Genomic DNA, 24,311 nt, shown 5'->3' with positions numbered 1-24,311 from the left:
ACTTCTTTATTTCACCGGAAAGATATATTAGGAAATCAAAAACTGGCGTCCAAAGCCTTTCTATTCATAGCCCTTCTGTGTTTTTTTTTTTTTTGTTTTTTTTAGCGCGAGAATTATTGCGGTCACCTCCACTGCACGCAACTAGACACTCTCGTATTTTCATGCGCGCTGCGTATCCCTCAAACAAGCTGCCGAAATCTGGAGCTGTCCCTGAGAAAGGAATCGCTGCTCAATTTAAACACAATGTTACAGAGCGTATCAAATTAACTGTAATGTAAGTTAGGGCCCCAGAAAAGTGCTTCGAGTGAAGAGACGAAGGAAGTCACGGGACGCCAGTTCACATATGAGACAGATAAGGTTTCATGGCGTCAAAAAAGTTAAACTCGCTATTAGAGCAAAATCGCAAGGCATCGAGAAAAACAAATTGAGCGCCGACAGTATGCACTCTAAAAAAAGGCAGTTTGCGTGTTTTGCAACGCTCGGAGAGCCAATCACCGCAGCTAACAGAGGCAGTTGAGCGAATCACGACCAAAAACATGTGTTTAGACCAAAAATAAAAACACAAAAAACGCAGTCTGAGTTGTGACATTAAGCAATGCAAGCGTGACGTTCTGCATTGCTTAATATCACAACCCAGGTTGCGTTTTTTGGTCTAAACATATATTTCGGCATCGCCATTCGCTGAGCTACCTCCGTTAAGCTGCGGTGATTGGCTCTCCGAGTGTTGTGCGGGAAAGTAGACTCCCGGTCTTTATTTAGAGAAAGCGATAATGAGCAGAGCACAAGAATACGACAAAGAAAAAGACGGTAGCTAATGTACTTCTACTGACTAGTGATTCCTTACCGAAACAAGCGATGGTATTTGACAGGTCGGCGCACAATAAAGAGGAGTAAAGTCGAGATGGACCCCTCAATTACGTAAAACAAAATTGAATAAAATGAAGCAAACAGGTCATATTTTGGTTTACACAACCACGCATCCCGTAAACAAAAACAAATCTCCGCACTCACCTATCGACTCCGATGGCCGTCAGCGTGTACACGGAGACAATGACCGAAAGATGCTGCATGAAGAGCACCACGGGACAGAAGAGCGGGTCGAATATCCAGCGACCGAGCATAAAGTCCGTGTAGGTGAAAGGGATCGAGAACACGGCCATCGTGATGTCCGAAAGGGCCAAGTTTACCAGAAAGAGCCTCAGTTCGCGGGACGACCTCTTGCCGAGAACCAGGACTACGATGACCATGACGTTCCCTCCCAGGGCCAGCAGGGCCGTGAAGCTGTACAGCGTAATCAGGAACGCCTGAAGTTCGACGCCCAGCGCCTGCATGGGCGGGTAATCCGTCGGCGAGATGTTGGTTGCGGACGCTCCCGCTGTCAAGTTCGTCGAATTCAACGATGACTCGATTACGCTTAGGTCCTGGACGAGGTACTGCCACGTCGCCGACACGTTCATCGGATCCGGGTCCATTGTAGAGCATGGGACGGCGGTTTCACCCGCTTCAAGACCTCGCTGAAGACCTGGCTGGAAACCTCGACCACCGAAAAATCCGTTTTTTCGATAGGAGCAGCAAAAGTGACTAATATATGTTGCTAGTTTTTGGTTGTTACACGTTCACAAGCGTCAACAAACGAGGAGACCCGCGCCCGACGGTTGCTATAGAAAGTTCGTTGCCTGATGCGGAAGGGACAGAGGATGCACTTGTTAAGAAAGTTTGGAGACCGGACAAACTTTGCAAGCGAGCGGAGGGGCGCTCACTCCCCGGTGTTCTTCTCGCGCTGAGGACGCGGAGAGTTCTAACCGCGCGTTTGTTCGGGGGCTCGGGTCGGAGCCGGATTCTTCTTTATTTTTTCATCCCCCTTGCGCGTCTCTCCTCCTCGTCACCGAGGTATTGCGCTCTCTCATCGCCGTGCGCCCTTTACTCCAGCGGCGCTCCCATCGACGAACCAAGGGCCGGCGTTGGCGCACGCGTGGCCCCGCGTCGCGGCAGACTGGGGGACGGAAAATCGGGGATCGCGGAGGTTCGCCCATAATTACGTTGAGCGGCCAACGGCATAGAGTTTAATCCAAGTTATCTTCTGTGGAGAACTTCAGCCTAACTGGGATTATCGGCGTTGGAGGGAGACCACCCAACTGGTCGAGGAAAACTCTTCTTCCCGCATCGTTGTAATCAAAGAGAGCTAAAGAAAAGAAAAAGATGCCGTCGGTAAGGAAAGCGAGTGACAGTCTATTCATGTGGTCATAAATGGAATCCGCTACTTTATTATTTGTGCACTGTGGCATTTTCTTCCAACAACTCTGCGATGAGCCAATGAACGGTTTTAAATTTGTAGTTCGTAGACTAGTCGGATTTTTTTAAAGTTACTTTTGCTCTCACGCGAATTTGCAGCGGGTTTTCCTCCCTATTTCGTTTAAAATTGCATCGTATGTTGACTGAGTGTTCTCCTAGATATAAAGCGCGAGAAGCAAACGCCTTTTTTTGTTTTCAGGGTTGTTATTTTCGTCTCGATGTCCTTTTTGGCACTATTTGAGTATGAAAGGGAATTAGAATATATACGCCATGTCTGATAAAATTATCATAAATTATTTGAATCTCCTGTACTCCCACAAGGCATGATGTGCTTCCGTTGATGCTGCTGCCTTGGGATTTGTACTTGTCAAGTCCTTGCGCTGACGTACATACATGTATTTCCTTTATTTTACTGTATTTTAATTTACTCCTGCATTGCCGTATAATATTTCAACAGTCGAAGCTACGTATATCATCCCGTTATAGTTACCCTTTTATCTGTCCGAAGAAGCGAATATAAGAGACGTAATTATGACACCGCAGTCAGACGAACTATGCAGTCAAACGACATGGACTAATAAGCTTGTACTTGAGCTTGTCTTGAAACCTTCGACATCTCTAATATATCCGAAGAAAATCAGATGCACCTGCTGTCCTATCCCTCGAGGTAGCCCATCTACTGTGAACGTCAAAATCGGTAAAGAGAAAAAGGGCGGAGGGGCGCGTTGGATCTAAAATAATAACGTTATTAATAAACTTTATGTTCGATTAGAGAACGGTTTGAGAACTGAGTAGCAATTCGCCGTAGAAGCTTGGCAGTGTCTCCCGCCCTCTTACAGATGGCCGCTGGAATAATCTAAACGCCCAAAAAATTGGCGTGCGTATTAACGCGGAAAACAAAATCAGCATGCTATACTGTGGTATGTAAAAAAAATAATTCAAAACAAAACAGAAGCCGTGATTATTGTACATATGAACCGAAACAAGTAAGTACAGAAGTACAAAGCAGAAAAACCGTTGTCTTTGTACTTTCAGACCCAGCATCTTGGAAAGTTTGTCATTGCAAATCACGCATCGAACTTCCAGGAAAACAAAAATGAAAAAACGATTGCCTCTCAAAAAACTAAAATTGCCCTTTTGGCACCGTACACAACTTGAGTATGTGAAAGGCCATGCTCATTGTCGCATTGCAGATGTTTCTTTTTTTTTTTTTCTTTTTTTGAAACGTTTTTTACGGCTTTTTTTGTTCTCCGAGCTTTCTTTGTAGATCGCAGTTATTGAATTTTCAAATGTTCTGCTAAAAAGCAACCGCGCCACTATTTTTTTTAGACCGTTAGCTAACTTTTAATGAGCGACTCAAAAGTCGCCTGATAAAAAGAAGTTGTAGACTTGGCTCAAAAATCTAATTAAATGAAGTGAAATCAAATCATATCCTAAAATATCGCATCAAATCAAATCAAATTTTTATTTTCGAGACAACTAAAGGAATCGGCAGAAAAAATCCTGTTAAAAAAACAGCTTGACTGGGTCTGGGATCCCTTTACATTGACAGCAGCTTAGGCACTGAAAGACACAACTTATATTTAAAAAAAATTATATATATAATTATATATATATATTATATATTATTATATATTTGTATATATTATATATAAAATTATATATATATATATATTTTTTTTTTAAGTCACAACAAAAACATGTAATTCAAAATGCCACTTCGCGAAGCTACACACAGTACGAGCTGAGACATTCTCTATATACGTGTATGTGTTTATCTTGTTTGCGATAAATTTTTTTAATAAGCATGGTACATTATAATGTAGTGACTGAAAGATCTGGATTGAGGAAACACATATGTCTTTTTATGGCGTGTGTTAACATTGAAATAATGTACACAAAATCTACAAATGCCTCAGATGAAAAACAAATCGTATAAAGCAAACGGTATTCGTACATACTCCCAACAGGAAGTGTTTTAAATTTTGTAAACAAAGGTTATTTGTGGTCCGTATGCAAAACATTCGCATAAAACGTACTATTTATCTTTTTTCTTTTTTTTTTGTTTGCACTAGTAATAAATTTTGAAGATTCTTTTTTGTCATTGTAGCCCATGGGTAATGGCAATAGTTCAAATGAGACTAAAATAGATCATGGTAGATTCGTAGCTTAATTTTAGGGGGTAAAACACTCCGACAACGAGCGACATTACCGACCATGCGAGAAAGTTTACCAACTAGATAGTTGACATGCAATTTCCACGTCAAGTGCTCAGGAAAAAAAATACACCTAAGTTTTATGTTTATTCACTAGTTCAATAAACAAGGTGCCAAGTTGGAGTGTATGATTTACCACGATTGGTTTATTTGTAGCCCTGAATAAAATAGCCTTGGATTTCGTTGCGTTTACGTTAAGCCAAATGCTGTATATTTCGAAAAGAAGAGCAACGACCATCAATAACAACACACTGATTCCCATGTGGTAAATATGATTTCAGCAAAGAAAGTGGCGCACAACGGACGCCATAACGAGTTAATTTCGCAAGCAAAATTTTTGTGATTTGAGACATCAAATGGTTTGCTGAAATCGATAAATGCACCTAACGTAATAAGTCTCTTCTATAAGCTCTGTAGTACAATTTCTTTTTGAAATAACAACGCAGCTTCAGTTGATTTACATTTTCGAAAATCAAATTAATTTTCTGTTAACATATAATGTTCTGCAAAAAAGTTATCGAGACGTGTAAGAGTAATTTTCTCGGGTGCTTTAGACAAAACAGGAAAAGTATATAGGTCTATAGTTTTTACCGTGTTTTTATCAGCTCCTTTGTATATGACTAAAACTTTAGCAAACTTCATACTTGGGATAAATATCCCAGAAGATAATGATAAGTTGTATATATGCGCTAGGCATGGTGCAATAATGTCCATTACAAATTTAACTGGTATTATTTCTGCCTTGCAGATAACACCACTCTTACTCTTTCTGAGACATAAGAATCTATTAAAGACTTATTTATTATTTTTTTATCCCCTGAGACTGGGTGGAAGAAACATGACGACGTCTAAATTTTTTTAGACGTCGTCGTGTTTCTTCCACCCTGTCTCAGGTGGTATAAAACGGTAAACTTACACCAGCTCGCCTGCGCCCTAACTGTTTTTTTATTACTTATTTATCGTTGGTGGGGTTCAAGAAAAAAGTGTCGTCGATATACCTGACACAACAAATGGCAATTGTCCGTCGCGGGCAGTAATCTGTGTATTTGTAAAGTGGGCGTTAAAACAATCTGCCAGGCGCGCTCCCGACGTGGTTCAACCTGCTGGGGTTAATACTCTTTTACGTGAAGGTACCTTATCGCGACGAAGAACTTCATTTATAACTTTCTAAACAACATTAGGGCGCTGTTTAGTTGTGTCATATACTTTTTGCTTATATAGTACGACGATTTTGGTTTTCTTAGTTCGGACATTAATTCGTTCCTAAGTTTCCTAAAACGCTAAAACTTGTCCTGATTTCGTGAAGTTACAAACTCCTTATATAAGGTAGTTTTTTCTTGCATAATTTTTATATGCAGAGGGGTCACCCACGGTTTCCTTTTCTTCCTGTTTTCAGTTACTGTTTCGAACCGGAAATGTAAGTCATAAAGTGCTTTGAAAATATGCAAGAATTTGTGATAAGATTCATCCGCATTTATCTTAAGAGTGAATGGGGGTCCAATCACAGTTTAAAACCTCGTTCCTAAATGCTAGTAAGCAATCATCTGCTATTTTCGGAAAGGTGGTGGTAGCCTTCAGACTCTCTTTCTCCGTTCCGCGATTATATAAATAAAAAAAAAATTGAAATATAATCGCTGATATCGCTGCTAATGATTTCCGCGACTTTGTACTTTGGTAGAAGTATTGGTAATAAAAAGATCGCTTGCATTTGATGTGGATAATGTGATTCTAGTCACGGATGTGATAACGCTTTGAAAGCCCGGAGAGTTTAACATATTAGTGAGAGTTCTTGCTTGAATAGAATCTTCTAATATATTTACACTGATATCACCCTCTTGGACCAAGCGATAGTAATTTACAGGAACGTAACTCAATAACTTCTCAAGAAAATAAATAAAATTTAAAAAGTCTGCCCAAGGTGAACGGTACAAAACAGTTAAAATTTTGTTTCTACGTTTATACTTAATACTTCATGATCACTTGTAACTTTATAAAAGGTTTTCATCAACTCATATTCAATAGAACTTTTCACGTGAATGGCGACACCACAACCACGTCGGTATTTGCGGTTTAAAAAAATGTTTGTAACCCTGTACGATAAACATTCCAGCGTCCTGCTGATACCACGTTTCCGTAAGCATTGATATGTCAAAGCAAACCCGACACTGACCTTGAAGTGATATTATAGAGTCATGTTTATTCGTTGCCGAACGAGAATTTAAGTGAAAGAGGTGATCACAATATTTAGAAGATAAATACTGATTGAGGTTTTCGGGCAAGACAAGTTCTAAGCATTCCAAAGAAAGGAAAAACTCAACAGTAAAACTACAAAAATAACTCAGCGAATATTTCCAACGTGTTCCTCACTGATCATTTGAACGAGTTGAATTCACGGCTTGACGAGCGAAAATTCTGCCGTTTCGCACCCAGACATAATTCGAGTTACATTGACGCTTTTTTTTAAAACCTCGTTCCCGTTCACTTATACTTATTCCAACTGCCATAGATCACGTCACGAGCGTTGTACTACATAACACAGCCAATGGAAGGCCTCCTTTATTCACTCGTTTTCCAGATTGTCGGATAAGCAGTCATTGGGGACTTTTAGCTAACCGTTACCGTATTCCGCGTACGGCACTACCGGAGCCTTTCAAGCGCGCGCCCGGCGGTCACGGTATCTTTGCTGAAAGTCCCCACTGATGTAAAAGACATGCTGACACAAATAGTATAACGTAATAGGTAAACCTTCTGCACGATGTGAGCAGTGTTATTGCGGCTTAAGGGTAAGCATCTTCGCAGCGTTTATCAGCTGAGTTATATATGCAGAGTCTCTACGCTGCCGACTCATGCTCGGCGTCTCACACTTCGCTGAAGTGAGCTACTGCGCACGCTCAAACCGCAGGCAGAGATGGCATCACACAGAGACGATTATTCGAATGGTCTATATAACGGCGCATTCTGGCTTTGAAGATGAATGTATAGGTTTTCGTATTAAAAGTAATCTTCCGGTATCTATACTGCCTGAGACGCCGGACTTGAAGGAGGCGCCTGCTGCATCCTATATCAAGCCTGTCAAGAAAGGACTTATCGAAAGCCTCCGGGGCTTACGAGAAAATATGTCTGCAACCGAGGATTATCGTCTGGGACGGCGTTCCCCGCAGTATACGCAAGTACGCGGTAAGGATTGTGTAACAATGCCACGACCATCTGTCATAGGCCGCTTTCAGTAACACCTCGCGTATAATAGCCGGTCATTATATCTTAGCGCTCGCATTACCGACGGAAAACGAATCGGGTCACATCGATTAGGATATGTTATTATACATAACGTTGTCTTTTTTTCGTTCTTTTCTTTAAGTGCCGCTCCTAGGTGCCCGGTAACGCACATAGCGGTGTCGGCGTCGCGCGTAACCACTATATATGCGGGAACGGGAGCCTATGTTTCCCATAATGCAACACTACGCGCGTTGCATTATGGGATGTTACACACCTATACACCAATTGAAATCCCTGCTAAATTCAGCGGTGAAACAGCCCAAATATAGTTATCACGCACGTCACATCCGGGGCTTATGATATACGTCAGCGCCATTACCAGGTCCTGACGCAGTTTCGGTTTCGGGATTGGCGCCGGCAACGTTGACCGCTGCTGCGTTGGCTGCGTCGCTACGGCGTTTGCGGCGCACACAGTGCACGTTTCTTTCTTCTGGTGTACAGTCGCGGTAGCACTGGTGCAGTCATGTCGATGTGCGCGATGTTCGGCTCCCGAAGCAGAAGCAAGTCCTCCGCACGGCGGAGCAACACAGAGCCAAATGCAGGGCTTCACCGTTTGCCAAAGGTGATAACGCCACAATGTGAGCGTACAAAGCTGCTGTCCGAGAAACAGCGAAGCCTCTGGCTTGTTCGCATACATCGGAAGGACCTTAAGAACCTGGACCACGTCCAGGGTTCAAGAAATACGTTGTTCAACTGTAAGTGGATTCATGAATGTTCCTGTTCGTACCCTGCGCGCATTGCCGTAGTGGCCGAGGCAGTGTTTGGTGTCTGGTAGCACCACGCTGCAGGAATGTACTTTTGTCTTTTTTTCAGCGTTTTTGTAATTGTGTAGCGTTTGTAGCACACTTGTGTCGATGGTGTTGCGGCGGCGGCGCCGAGTTTGCCCAGCTAGGATGCTGCGAATCGTAATGCGTCAAGTACGGGCACATCCCTTCGTTTGCAGGCAAACCTTCGGCTGACGAAAATAACAAAAATAATTTTGAAGATGGGGAACAAGAGGGACAAAGGGCAGACACAAATCTCCATACACAGCTACGTGACTGGTGAGTGACCGAAAAAAATCCGCTTGGTCCGGGTATCGAAACCCGGGACCTCCCCATTACAGGTGTAGGTTCGTTATTCGTCATTCTTGTCCAGCTCGCTTGCACCTTTGCATTTAATTGCATTATATTTAAAACCTTCGACTCTTCGGATCTCATAAAGGCGTTTGCTTTATTGCCTGTCAACTCGCCTCGCTCAGCACGACGTTGGGCTTCGATGGGAGACGCATCGCTGTCAGGCTCTTCACCACTTCATCCACTCGTGAGATAGTTACGGGCATCCGGGACTTTGAAGGCATTCATCTGTTGCAGCGACACGTAGTTCGTCGACACTACCTTTGGTAGTTAATGATGTATACGTGCGTCGTGGCTGGCAGCGCGTCCGCATCTGTAGTGGTGTCCGCGCCCGTCGCACATCTTCATATTAGATTCAAACGGAGCCCATGTGGGGCCCACAAGCTCTTCGAAATAGGAAGGGAAGAACTCATGGCGAACTGCTTTCGCCATCGCGCTGTACGGGCGATACGGATTCCGTAGTGAAGTCGCAATCGAGCGGCGGACATGCGGCGGCGGCAGCGTCCGCGTCCGCTTCTCAGCACCTGAACATGTCCGCCGGCGGGCGCGAGACAGGACGTGACGTCACGTGAGAGCTATGTATTGGTGTGTAGATCCGTGGCTCCCATAAGGAAACACCGCGCGCGTTGCATTATGGTGCCCCCCCCCCCCCCCCCCCCCCCAACGTGCCCACCTCGCCCTCTCTGGCCTACGCTAAAAAAATTATATATATATATTAGTATTTTAGTAATAGTACTAGTATTTTTAATATGGGTACGACCGCTACCTTGACACCGCAATTCCTGCTAACTTATTGGCCCCGACAGACATTCTTTTGTGAGATAAAGGCAGGATTAATTGGTGAATTAGCTCGAAGTTACAAATTAGCTTCTTAATGATCGGTGTTTGGGATTGTGTGGCTCTGGCTGGAAAACAGGCCATGCGCACAAAATCCACTCTCCTAAAACTGTGCAAACTCGCTTAACCGCTAACCCAATGTTTTTAGGCAACGTACTTTGAGATATTAATTGCTCGCTATCTCTTCCTGCTTCTGCGCTACTTGATTTTAAAAAAATGAACACGGAAGCAGAGCTTCAAGGGGCCGTTCAGCTAGTATCTTTTTAATGCGTTGAATTTCGGACCACATGCTGCGGAGACTGAACTAGTCCTAGAGATGGTGCACGTTCCCAACGTTCCGTAAAGGTGCAATCGAACATCGACAATACCATATCGAGAACCTCTCGTTACGGTTCCAGATAGCTAACAGCACGTAAACTATTCACGCAACCTTGAGACACGGTAGTTAGCACGTATAGATGTAGCTGATAAAAAGTAAATGACGAAGGAAGAGACATTATGGCAACTGCCACAGGTGGTGGGTCTGTCAAAAGCTGACGCGACTACGGCATTTGCATGACTGCATGGTCTTTTCTGCGGTACTTCCAGTTACTGAAGTATCGAAATTACCGTGATTTCAGTACAAAAAGTACCGAAAACAGTTTTTTGTACTTTTAGCGCTGAGAGTACCCCAGATGTACTCCGAACACAGTCCATCCCACATGCTGCGAGTTGTATCGCATATTCATGAACGCGTTAGGGGGGCATCCCGTAATTAAGCTTCCGCCGCAATGCAGATGTGATCTTTGGGAAAGCGGTCACGTAAGGACGCCTTTGCATGACTTTTTAAAAGCAGCCCCCGACAGCCTTCCAAAAATTTGTTTTTCTTTTTTCAAAATTATTTTTGTATCTCGACAACAGAGGCGCATTTTAATCTAAAAGATTTGGACTATTCTTACGGATTGCCGGCGTCGTTCAGACCGTAGAGGCTCTACATGTTCCACAGTTAGTCGCCATTCTTGAGTGCGGTGCATTTGCTCGTACGTTACGCTTCTTCAGACCCCGATTAGTTCAACGTGATCGCCGTTTAGAACGAAACGTTGAGTCGAGCATAAGTCATCATAGAGTACGTTACACAGCGCCTATATTTGACGTGCTTTCTGTCACTTGGTTGCCAACATGACTCGCAGTACTCTCTCAAACGAGTACATACAAATGCTGTATTTATTTATTTATTTGATTAAATAATTATTTATTTATTTGACGCACAGCAACCCCAATGGGTCTAGTGAAGAAGTGTGGAATGTAGAAGTACTAGAAAACAGACCGAATCAAGATCAACAAATATTAATGCTGGGCACCATTTTAAACTGCATAGTATACTTACGAAATTCCCCATATAAGGGGGTTGGTGGCCGATTGGGCTAATGCGTCTCAGTTCGGAGCGTGGAGTGAAAGCGTGGAGAGATCGAACCTCCTGGGTACAATATTTACCCTTTGCCCGTTTCGGTCTAGATGAGTTTCGTACCGGCAGGCTTTCATGTGATCACTACTCTGCGGTGTATGCTAAAGACCTCAGGTTAGCGGTTGTGCTGCACTGGTTAAATTTCTCGTCTACAGCTAAGAGACAAGTCACCCGTTGGGGCGTACTAACATCAAGGCTATCTAAACATAAAAGCAACCCAATTTTTTATTTCCTTATAGGCCGCATGGGAAGTGTGCGGGGTAATTATATCTGTATGTACAAGCTGTGACTAAAAAGAATTATCTGGCTTGTTGGAGAGATCATCGATGATATGCCGCGCCGCAAGCATAACTTTTCAATTGGCGTAGCGACGAATCGGTGGGTCACTTCATAAGGCGCTCCAAAGCGGTCAATGAGCAATGGGAATGGCACGGAAAGAGCTAACTGTTTTCCGATCAAGATTTCGGTCTGAGGCATGTTGAAATCACCCCTTGTTCCGTCACGAGACGAGGCCAGAGCGAACTACGGTCTCTACTGCACGCCATACTGCACTCTCACGGAAAACGGCTCGAAGTATCATCGATTGCTATGGCTAATGCGCGACCGCGGTGACCACCGAGTCGTGTCAAGGGGGAACACGCCTCTACTTCCGGCTTCCTGAGAGAAGCCCGTTCTTTCTAAACCCAGAGAAGCGTGTGTGAGAACGTCATAGCTGCCTGACAGGACAAAAACAGCTTCCGGTTCACAGAAGTGGAGCCAAAAGATTGTCCACTTATCAAAATCAAGACAGGAGTTTCGTGCTCAAGACGGCGTAGGTCCATCTCCGTGTACGATGTCTATTTTAATTATTTCGGATCAATCGAGTTCACAAATAAGAGAAGAGGATAGGAAAGAACAGCGCTGGTCTCCAACCAAATGCAGAAGCGGCGTCCCGAGTGAACAAAATTAGTTATATGATTGTGTCCCGCAAACCTATGAGAACATATAAGGTAATATAAGAACTTTTACAGGCGTTCCACGTAACTTGAGCAAAAGCTTTAAAATATTTTAGTGAAATTTAAGAAAAAGTAACCTAATGAATAATTTGTTCATTGTTTGGAGTCGTCAAGCGATATATCGTATTTTGTCCAAAGTAACAAATAATTAAAATGTATTATCAACTTTGAAAAATTCTATTTAGTGCAAACATTTCAATGGAAAAGTTGTACATCGCTCTCAAAAACATTCAATTCAATGTGGTTATATATATATATATAAAAAGCTTCGTTTATTGAGGCTTCATGAAAAACCCGCAAATTAAGAAAAAAGAAACGCACACACGTGACTTTGCGTGTGCGCGTTTTGTATTGTAGCGTTCTCAGCCGTGGCTTGAACAAACAATACTCGGAGTCAACTATTTTGTACTACGTTGTCAAGGCTGGCGTAGCTTCCTCAATGCTCGAACTCCGTCATCTAGTTGCCCCAGCGAATGCGAATGAGAGGCAAAGGCGAAGCCTCGACTGCCTGCTCTAACAGTAGCATCCGGCTGGAGCACTGTGAAAGCTACGCCAGACTTGACAATGTAGCACACAATAGTTGACGCCAGTATAGGCTCGCATGCTCGACAAGGCACTGTTGACAGATTCGCGCTATGCGCCGGGAAACTGAGGGAGAGGAGGAGACAAGAGCGTGCGGAGTCTTCAGAACGCCAAGCTCTGCGTTCGAATGATTAGTGAGTTCTTAAATGCAATCGTCGAACGGATTCGAATGCTAGACCCAACCAGGAACCCAAATCTGGACACTTGACAAAACAAAAATTCAGCAGAGACATTTAAGAACCATGTGTACGAATGCTTTCGCATTCCTACACGCAGTGCATTCCCGCAAGCAGCGCGCCACGCCTTCCTTTTTCACACGGCGCGCCGGCGCAGGCGCGGTGCCCCTTCCGACTCCACGGCTTCCGCGACGATGCATTTGCGTTGCTGCGCTTTTCTCCGTGCTTTATTTCCGAGGAACGTCCGCTTCGACCTTCAGCGCCCGGCCGGCTCCCGTGACGAAGCATCTGATATGACGCATCGCAGCCAATGGCGATTCCGCTTCTGGGTGCCGTTTTTCTGCTACAGACGGTTATAGACAACGCCGGCTTGGCTCCGTGGGGCAGTCGGTGCTTTCGCATTAAAAATAGGTGAGGAATCCGGCAGCCGTGATTGGCCGACCCCTTTACATTGGCGCCGGACAATCACAACCACCGGATTTCTCGCCAAAGTTTTCGCCAGGTGTCCAGATCAGGGCCTCAAAGCTCGGAGTTCTGACGTCCCCTTGCGCTCTCGTCTCCTCCCCTGCCTCAGTTTCTCGGCGCAACTTCGTTTCACCTTAGGTCCGAGCGCGGCCGATGTTATGAGCCGAAGGGGCAATTAAACAACGCAAAAAGCGCAACGTCATGGCGTGCTCTCTACGCTTGATCGGACCAGCCGTCGGAGGAGCACGCACAGAAAGATCCCGAACACAGGCTGGCCCTCTCAACAGCAGAGCGGCACGCCACGATGTTGTGCCTTTTTCGCTGTTTGGTCGGCCATTCGACTCATAACCTCGGCCGCGCTCGAACCCAAAGTGAAACGAAGAGTTATTGTAGCTCCGCTGCGGTCATTATTAGTGCCTTGTTTTTGTTTTCGTAGTGGCAGTGTGCCCGGCCAGCAGGCAGACTTAATTCGTTCAAGCCACGCTTGAGAGCGCTTCTATGCAAGACGCGCTAAGGCGCGCGATAGAGCAGTAAGGTGTTTCGTTTTCATAATTCGCTAACTTCTTTTAGAAGTGCGAAAAAAAAAAAAAGAAGAACGAACTGTGTTAGAGGTTTTTTGAATTGGATGTTTCTGGAGGTGCTGTACAACCTTATCGTTGGAACTTCTGCTGTAAATATAGTATTTAAAAAAGTGCGTTCATTAATCTTAATCGACCCTTTCCAAAATTCAGTCTGGCCACTTCGATCACTATGATCGTCTGAGGATTGGTGTATATGTCGTACTGATGGCAGCCTTCTGGTGAATGGCGTGCGGTCGTGTATCACTACTGCTTTGTGCACGTTAAAGACCGCAGGCTAGCGGTTGCACCGCACTGGCTAAATTGCTCATCTACAGCTTAGACACCACACGCCCATTGAGGTTCACACACTTCCGGCTGTTTAAGCATACACAAACCAGTTTCTTTTTTGTCTGGTTACTGATGGTGGAAGTTGAAGATGCTCCGAAGCGGATGATGCGATCGAGGCCTATACATTCGAGCCGTTAGTACGATTTGACGCAGGAATTCAATACAAGAACTGCGTTAGAGCTTGTTTCTAACTCGTGTCCAGTCTATCTGTTGGCGGGACATAATCGGCTTTACAACCACTTGACGGAATAAAATGTTATCACGGCTAGAGTGAACTAGAAACGACCGAGTGGGGCGAGCTACAGGCTCGGCTCATGCGTTCAGTTGCACCTCAAAATGTGAAAAGCAATCAGGTGGAACCAAGGCACTTCGATCGCAGCGCCACCTTCGCTGCGATCGAAGCGAGCGACGACACAGGTCAAGGTCATATCGGCAAATTTGTCCCTTCGGGGATATAATGTCTTTTTATGATTCTAACGCAAGAGGTATGCAACATCAAAACGCCACGTCACGACGTCGTGACGTTACAACGACGCCACGACGTCATCGTCGACTACGACTTACGTGACGCCAAGATGCTGTCGTAAGGCAGTTGTGCCATCGCGTCGTGTCCCGGACGACTGTTTCGCGACATCAAGTCGCCGTTGTAACGCGGTCGTGACATCGCGTCGCGTTGAGGACAACGCCCTTACGCGATATCAAGTCGCCGTTGTAACGCGACATCAAGTCGCCGTTGTAACGCGGTCATGACGTTGCGCCCCGTCGAGGAGGACGTGGCGTGGTCATTGATGCCGACGTTGACGTCGACGCCCCACGCAATGTCAAACATTGCATTGACGTTACGATAACGTCGTCCAGACGTTGTCGTCAACGTCAACGTCACAACGACGTCACGACAAAGCCTTGACGGCGTGTCGTCGTCTTGGCCAACATCAACATCGACGCGCCGTCACGACAAAGTTTCGAGGTCGTGCAACGTCGTCGTCGTCGACGATGACGTCGACGTCGATGTCATGAAGCTGTCGTGACATCGTCGCGACGTCGAGTTGCGTCACGATGACAATGAAGTGGACGACCTGACACCAAGCGTCTTTATGACGTAGCATTAACAGAGATGCCGTCATCTTGAAGTTGCCTGCCGTCGTCGTCATGAACGTCAACGCCGACATCGACGTCATTGTCAACGCAATATGACGTCAGAACGCAGTCTTGATGTCGTGTAACGCGCGTTGTCAACGTGGATGACGACGTTGATGTCAAGGCGTCGTCGTGATGTCGCCTGGCGTTGTGACAAGTCAGGTCACGGTGACGTTATGTAATGACGTGACGCCTGACGGCTGGGTTGTATATCCAATACTACCCGATGTTCGATAGCTTCTACGACCTTGACCAGTGTGCCGGTCGAGGTTTGCGTTGGAACGCAACTCGCTTTTCATAAACAACGGCTAATCCTAACATAAAGTGAGTAGGCAGGCGAGCTGGTTGACGCTTTTGTGTCGTGCTCTTTTTCATCGTCCGCCCCCCCCCCCCCCCCCCCCCCGGTCTCCGGTTATTCAAAAATGTGAAATCTGAACGCTTTCACTCGTAGCCCCCGAGAGGGCGCTACGAGCGAAGTGGTTTGGATTAGCCGTTTTTTTTTCCCACATGCGGATGTGCAGAAGTAGAACTCCGGAACCCGTCCTTTCTAGTAGACTCTATCACAGCTTCCATGTGGGTCGGTACTTCGTCCTTACCGGCTGTATATTTGTCACCATCAAAACTGAAAGATCCGGGAATAATTGTAAGGTAAAACACAAATTCTCGACTGCTGTTGACTAGCGAAAGTAATGGTGCTAGGCAAAATACTACTGACTGCAGGTCGATAACCGCCGATTACCGATTCGTACGGTAAAATGTAAACTGGCATTGGAGTCACCAATACAGCAATGGCAGCAAATCCACCTTTTTAGGAAATTACCGGTTCGAGATTTTTTGGGCAGAGAACGCGCGTGCACACCATGAGCGCTCTCGCAAGATCTCACTTGAAAGCATGCCATGGTCGTTCGTGAATCCATGGCACGAGAACATGTGCTTCCATACCAGAAACTCTGGAACCATGATTTCTAAAGAGGTGGACTTCGAAAATGGACTACTGCATATTTCATTCTGCAGAAATAAAAAAAGAAAAGCAAATAGCCTGACTTGTTTCAAACAACGAACAAGCTGATTCTTTCAGGTAGGTAACCCTAAAATGAACCAAAACATTTTTAAACCTTGGCTCAAGTTATGTGGAACATACTGTAAACTCATTGTATGTGCCCCATATAAATTATATAAATTCTGATACGCTTATACAAATCGCACATTAACGTTTTTATCGTTATAATTGGGTTGCTAAAAAGACCTGCGTGCCCTATAAATCAAGAGCCTTTCTCATTCTTCTGTTTGCTTGAGCTAAAAAAAATCGTTCCTTTTTGCCCCCTCCCCCCCGCCCCCCGTTCCCCCGTCATCCCCCCACGAAAATTAATTTAGTTGAAGAAAATGCGTGCACATCATTGTTTGGTTACCCTTTTCAGAAATGTTATGGTTATTAAACTTTCGATTCTTTCAATAGATAGCTTTTTTTCTGTTACAACGATCGAAATGATCACGTTCCTAGGCGTTTAGCGTTCGATGCAGAGTTTAAGAAAGGTCTCGTCATTACGCTGTGCTGTCATGATTTTGTCCTTCTCCGTTTGACGAATCAAGTAGGTGCCTCTGCGGCGGAAGTTATATCTTCCTATACAGGTGGATTCAGTGACCCTTATTACTGGCGATACATTATGCAAAAAAAAAAAAGGTATTCATTTGTTTTGATTTTCTAATAGAGTGCGAAAATTGAGCGTCGATTCGAGGAAACATAGCTTATTTGAACTACCGTATTTACTTGAGTAAGAGCAGCACTGTTTATGAAGAAAACCTGATTGTTCGGTTTTTTGTGGAGCACGCAGATTGCCAGTTACCGCGGTCGACAGCATGATTTCAGCTGTTTACAGGACAGATATATCGTCCTCGTGCGAAGATAGCATCTGTAAAGATTGAATTTGTATGGAGAATCGTGTTCTCGATCTGGTTATTCGCTATGTGATTTATGCGCAACGCAATGATTGACTGTATACGTGTCCTGTGAAAAAGTAGACGCAAGGGCCTTGTTCATAAATTGTGCGGCTATGACTCGAGTTATACGGTATGTAGTGGAATAATCCACATGCCCAATAGACCGACATCACCAGCCAGTTTCGTTATGCCGCCGCTGCAGCCGCAATGCATCGAGGGAACTTCAGTCCTTTTACACGTGGGACAACTCCGCTGAAGCAATGCGCGTTCAGAGCATGACACGACACGAGGCGTCTTGAGAACTGCCACCTGCCTCCTTTGAACTCAAGGTATGGCGGCGTACCACGCATGCGCCGAACACTTGGTAAGATCGGTCAATTGATCAAGACAGCTAACAAGGTCTCAAGATAGATCTACGTTTGAAATTCAGGCTGATCAGGCGTATTTGCTTCCAAATTATAGGAGCTCGATTGTGTTCGAGCTTGTTAGCCCTCCGTAGAGTGGATCAATTCACGAAATTTTAGAATTCCGTCGTCTTGCGCTTCCTTTCATCAATCGCAAATCCATCGGAAATTTTCATTGTGAGGAGCGTGGTTTCTAAATGTTTAGCATTCACTGCAAAATGTAATGGCCTCTTGAACCTCTTTTGGCTCACCCAATTTATTTCTGGAGATTTCTTAGGAATGAACTATTCAAGCAAACTATCCCTTATAAAACTGTTGTTTTCTTTTATTGAGAATGTTTTGACTTCTCGTTTACTCTGGTTACTTTCTTTTCACTTTGACTTTTTGTAGACGCATTCAACAAAAAGTATCTTGATTTTGTGTTGAAATTTTTCTGGTGACTTTCTTCAGATTGAGTTAAAACAAAAGCAGTTGACTTTCTATTAAATTTACGTTGATTTTGATCTGCTGACTTCCTGCTGACTTCCTGTTAACAGTGTCATGATAAACACTGCAGACGTTCTGTTTACCTCGGTTTAAAAATATTCAAACGACTATGTGTAGCTAGTGTCAATAGAAAAGCTACAGACATTCCGTTGACATATTATGGAACATAATCCATCTTGATTATATGTCGAAAGTCACTAACACCATAGTTACATTAGCGCTCTTAACTGTCATTGAGCCAACGATCGCTGACATCTCACAACTGTAATTGAGCTCAACCAAGTTGTACGATGTTACACGCGGTACAAAGGTCTAGTACTAGTTGAGAGGTGAGTCGAGGAACTCAATTGAAACAAGAACGTAACCAACGCTGATATCATATTATCTTTTGTTCTAAATAGCGATGCACCTGAATAATAAACACGTTTTTCATTCATTATAAACGCTTAAAACAAAATAAAATAAACTTCTTGTTTGTTTTGATTTAGAGTAAAGAAACGACAATCAGAACGCTTCACACGAATTCAAGGAAGAGGTGTATGGTGAAAGTCTTACAGGCACCGACATCCCCAGGGCCACCCCCTCCCCCCCTCCCCTCCAGGCTTTGGATTCCACAACGTGTCGTGATCGTTCTAGCAGCAGCTCTGGCCCCGAATCATGCTTCTTACAACAATATTTGCGGCTACGATACTTTCTAGATACCTCCCCAATAGTAAGTGCTTCGCTGGCGCTCGCCATGGGTGGCGAAGCGGCTGACGCCGTAATCTTTAGCTCTTTTGGGCCGAACCTCCACCAGTTATACTTCGCTTCACCTTACGTTGTGCCACAGCGAAGGCTAGAAGCGCGAGCTCATAGCTTTTGCAGCTGCCCTTGACGCGCAAGAGCTTGTGCCGCCGAGATCTGCCCCAGAGCAAAGAGCTCGCGCTTGTAGCCTCTCCTGCGGTACATCATGAGGTGAAATAGAGTATAATTGAGGTTGGTCAGCACAGCTGAACTCAATGATCTTTAGTGGCTCAATGACCGTTGGCGCCGCCGTGTAACTCCGGTCGATCGCAATTAAGTCAACTATCGTTGACTTATGAAAGTTGAGAGCGCTAGCATTTACACAAATTATCAATGAGCTTCTATTGAGTTTCGCATGTACTCTATAAGATTACATAAGAAACTCAATAGAAATTCGTTGATCGTTCTTGTTAGGCAGTGTGCTTACGGTATAAAGTCATCTACAGACCTTTCCAGAAAAGGGCTGCTGGCCGGTTTCATTTTCAGTGTTCGTGCATATCGCGCGTGATTTGCTCGCTTTCCGAAGCGACGCACACGCGCGCGCTGAGCTGTGGAGATCGCACGCTGAGCTGTGGATTTGTAAACATTGGAAAGGTCTATAGCCTCGGACAAGGTGAGAACGGTACGGAGGAGCTTCCAGTGTTCCCGTCTCCAGCGCGAGCCTTCTACCTTTGAGAACCCTTCCGCGACTCGCGCACTTCAAGCGCGCGCGCACAGTCAAAGCACGCTGAAAGGCATGGAACGCGTGTTGGAGGCCAGGCGTTCGAAAGATTCGTCCTGCCGCTTTTACTTTGTAAGTGACGATTACGACTTTATCGACCCTATTAGACTAGTCAACTAGTAAAGAAAAGCAAAAGAACGATTTTAAAGTGGAGCAACTGCTTTAACTACCCTCATACTGAGGGGTGCTATGCAGAGAAGCGGTGCCATTTCTTATAGAAGTCGTTTTCGTGGACATCGTTGTAGCGACTGTGCCGAATTATTATAAGCTGTACCAATGCTTTTTAGTAAGAGATAGAATCTACGAACGTCGAAACACTTTATTCCTTTTGACAGACTCCCGAGAGGGAGATCGGTTATTTGGAACTTTAATATATGCTATGTTGGTCACCGGCCAAATTATTACATTTATATGTAGGCGATATAAGGCTCTTGTGGAGTCAACGGGACCGTGATAGAAGTGTTGAGAATTAAGAAAAAGAAAAATAGATTTAGGTGTTAAGTGCTTTATGCTGCTTGTGTTTGTGTTCGTTTCTTACGTACATTTGTGAAATGTTCGCATTCAAATAACGTAAGAACATAATTTCCTGACGGAATCCAAATACATAAAAAAAATTCGTGTCTTTCTTTTTTTTTAACTTTATTTCACGGCAGCCAATCTGGAGCAGAGTGAAAAGCCCTAGTTAACCTCTAAAACTTTGTTGAATGAATAGCTAAGGTGTAAAGCATTTTTAATTGCTGTAGCTTTTCAATTGAAAAATTATAGAAAAAGCATTTTGGGGGGTCAAAAAGTCTGGTGACTCACTATTGAAAAGTGGGCCAATATTCGAAAAAAAGTTCCCAGAAAAACCAGAGAAAGAAAAATGAAAAGCTGTTGACATTTTACATCCTTTGTTGACTTTTTCAACAGCCTTTCAACAAAAAAGAACCCCAGTGTTTACGGGATATATCCCGTGCGTACGTGAGTCTCAAAACAAATTAACTATACCCTACATATGTCCGATACTAATTTTCTTTTGCTAAAGTTTGCTGCTCGTTGTCGTTGTCTGCCTCACTTAACATCCTCCGGTCGGTATTGTTACCCGTTGATTTACCGTACATGGTGGGACTCTCTCGGTTTCACCACTTGGAAGCGCTTCTTTATTCCGAGGCATTTGGGACAGTTTGCTAAGAACGGTATTATCTAAGACAGCGTGAAAGAAATCGCTGCTAAAGATAGCGTACAAGCGGAGTGTCATGCGTGAAGCTGAGTCTCACTGCGCTCGCGCGCTTTGGGCTCGGCAGGCTAGGCTTGCTTTCGCAGTCTTAGCTAAGACGCCGCTTTTAGTAAGGAAGCCCACAACTTACCAGACAGCCACGGTAGACAATGTTGAAAAACTATTTGACATGTACCGAACGTTTTTGTGACCATTTGGGTCTCCAAAGGCGCTCGAAGAGTTGTTTTGTAAGTCACCGACACGAGTCGCCCGTTTGATCGACACAACAGCCACGGACATAGAGGCAGCGGTTCTCAAATAACGTTCGCATAACCGAAAGAACCCGACAAACAATATTTCTGTTCGTTTTTTTTTCCCGATCAATATTTTTTATTAGCAACAATAACAAATTAATGCACTTCCAACTAACACCGACATTGCGCACGGCGTTTTCGAGTGGGAGAGATTGTCTGCTTTCTGCGATGGACCGTTGTCGCCATCTGTTGGCTCTTGCGCCACGTAGAAGTGAGTCTTTAGGAGTCGGATATGATTAAGGTAGAAAAAGACGCTGTAAAGTGAATACTAAGATAAAGTAAATGTTTTTTTGGTTAAGTATAAAAGCACGAAATGCACCACTTCCGGGAAGATTTCATAAAGTCATTAGCAGCGTGATACGTTAAGAACTTAAAGGAGCGATGCAACAATTTTTGTACTTTGCGAAAATACCGCTTAGAACGGATCCCTGACGTTAATGACCTATAAAATACGCGTTCGTTATTCACCCCACGCAATAAAAGCCCCAAGAAAAAAATTAAAGAAAAACGAGCAGCGTTCACCCCCTCAACTCGCAGCCAGAACAAGCGGCCACGCGATATGGAGCCGTTTACATGCCGCCAATCTTGATTATAGCCACGTGCTGGGGTTGGCAAAGCACAGGACACGCGCTAAGTTGCAGACATGGTTATGGCTCGGCTATTGTCGTCGTTGCAGCGATTGGACACGGGCCACCAACCAAATGCTTCTTGAACTATAGTAATTATCACGAGCCCAAATCGAGTGCCAACGCAATGCTCGGGTCCAATCTATGAACCGCATTCAAATATCGTCACATGGGTGTACTGCGATCCCCACTTTACGTCATAAAATTTTGCAAAGGAGAGATTGATTGAAAATGAGCGCTTTTGTCCTTGAAATTACACCACAACAAAGGAGTTTCTTGGCCAGTGGCGTAGCTTGCGAGTATCCTGTTGTCCGACTAGTGCCAGTAAGCTCGTGTAAAGTGAAAAACATTCCAATTGAAGATCGTTGCACCGCTCCTTTAAGGACCCAATTTATACGGTCCCTTCAACAGACCAACGCACCTCCGGAGCTACACTGTAGTTGTCTTGTAAGCAACGAACTGTGCACTTCTTGTTTGCTTCTTCTAAAATTCGTGTGCCAGAGTTGAATATGTTCTTGAAGCGCTCTATGATGAAATCAATTTGATCAACCTTTATGCATTAAATTAAGCTGGAGACACACTAAAGCCGGGGCTGCACACCTCATACATCATATACAAACAGTGTGCAAACACCAGTCACCGCAATATCTGCGCTTCGAATGCCGCGTGCCACGTTTTTACTTGAACTCATTGCCATGCGGCATTCGAAGCACGGATCTCGCGGTGACTCGCGTTCGGATCTGTACGCAGACTGTCTTCTGTACGATATGTATAAGCAGTGGGACCCCGGCTTGAAGGCCCTTTCATACAGGCGCATTTGTTTACGTTTTCTTACGTGCTATGAATCGCCGGGACATCCGTACTTTGAATGTTCCGTGCAAAATTGCACCTCAAATTGGTCGCCATGCTTCATACGAAGTGAATATGTCCCAGTTACTCTCGCCGTAAGCAGACGTAACATCTCATAACGTAACGTAACGTAAGAAATCTGGGCTGTGTGAACTTAACAGCCACCTGCTTTAGTACAGAGGTCGCAGTTCATTTTTGTTCCTCTGACAGATGCCAGCAAAGGGATAATCATAATTTCTTCGTTCGAGCGATATTTAATACATAGCTGTAAGCAGTTTAAAGCACTCCGGACCTAAGATATGTTGATGAAAAGGACTTCTCCAGCAAATTGACGAGGTGCATCGAAATTGCCGTCACAAGAAAGAACATTAGTCTTAAAGGGGTCCTGCAATCATATTTAAGCGTCCACCTTTCTTTGCCGTTTCCACATCTCTTGGGAGTCGGGAAAGCCAGCGGGCACGGAGAAAGTAACTAAATATCAGCGCGTCATATTTTAACTGGACGACGGGGAAACTTCTTCCACCTACGGGGGTGACCCGCGGTGTCGAGAGCGTGCGATATATGACGTCTTTGGTCCTGGACTTATTATAGGTCAGAGCCGCTAAAAACTTCTTTTTAGTCGAAATGGAAAATATAAGTGGCCGTGAACTGTTTCAATTATTTATAAAAGTAGTTTCTGTTCAGTATTTTAGATCAGAAAAGAAACAAATGCAGTTTAGACATTACGGAAACAAGAAATGCCCGTTGACATACCCTCCACCAAGCGTTGGAAAAGGCGGCGCATACTAGAATGGTGTAGTAGAATCAGGCACCGTCGAGCGGCGAGCGTAGAAAGGTCCCGAATATACATGGCGGCGCTGCGGTCGTATGGACTGGAGGATCCATCCGGTTCCGAGCGCTCCCAACGCTCCGAAGGCCTTCGGTGAGCACCTTGGGTTTGCGGTTTGGCCGTTTCGCGGCATTTCAACGCGAAGTGGCTCCCATTCTGAGCTGATCTTAGCCCCGTGTTTGCTGTCGTTTGTGGCCAATGGAGTGTCATGCCGAATTAGTGTTTAATCGCGCAGCAAATGAAACGCGAGCCGCCCTTGCTGCCCACTTCGTACAGCCTATCGAGAACATGCTTTTGTGACGCCCTCTCGAGCCGTCGACACGGAGTACGGCAGCCGTAAGCGCTCGCTGAGCTCACCACTCCCTCTAGTTCATGGCCACTCAAGCTACCAAGGACGTCATGAAGGAGGTTATTTTTTGCTTGTTTTTGTAATTTTATTTTCCTATAACTTTTAAAGTAAATCGAAATTCAAGAAAAGAAAAGTTTCATTATGTTACTGAGTTCAGTGCGCTCAGGTTTGATGTAAAGTAAAAACCATTCAAAAAGGCCTTGCAGGGCCACTTTAATACGTAACTGTAAGCAGTTTAAAGCACTCCGTACCTACGATATGTTGATGAAAAGTACGTCTTCAGCAAATTGACGAGGGGCATCGAAATTGCCGTCACAAGAAAGAACTCGAAGAAAGAATAAACAATTAACAGTGGGACAACAGAACCACATCAG

General features: G+C 44.7%; 1 protein-coding gene across 1 annotated transcript; it reads right to left on the bottom strand.

The window, feature by feature from the left end:
- Positions 1–1,007: 1,007 nt before the first annotated feature.
- Positions 1,008–1,759, bottom strand: LOC115325507 (probable G-protein coupled receptor 83). Its single transcript, XM_029986240.3, has one exon. It carries the CDS (start codon positions 1,470–1,472, stop codon positions 1,008–1,010), a length of 465 nt encoding a protein of 154 aa, XP_029842100.1. The 5' UTR covers positions 1,473–1,759.
- Between the last annotated feature and the right edge of the window lie 22,552 nt (positions 1,760–24,311).

This window comes from Ixodes scapularis, unplaced genomic scaffold, assembly GCF_016920785.2.
Source record: "Ixodes scapularis isolate PalLabHiFi unplaced genomic scaffold, ASM1692078v2 PGA_scaffold3__209_contigs__length_174095766, whole genome shotgun sequence".
NCBI lineage: Eukaryota > Metazoa > Arthropoda > Arachnida > Ixodida > Ixodidae > Ixodes > Ixodes scapularis.
The sequence above is the reverse complement of the archived record's forward strand: the minus strand, read 5'-3'. Positions and strand labels throughout refer to the sequence as shown.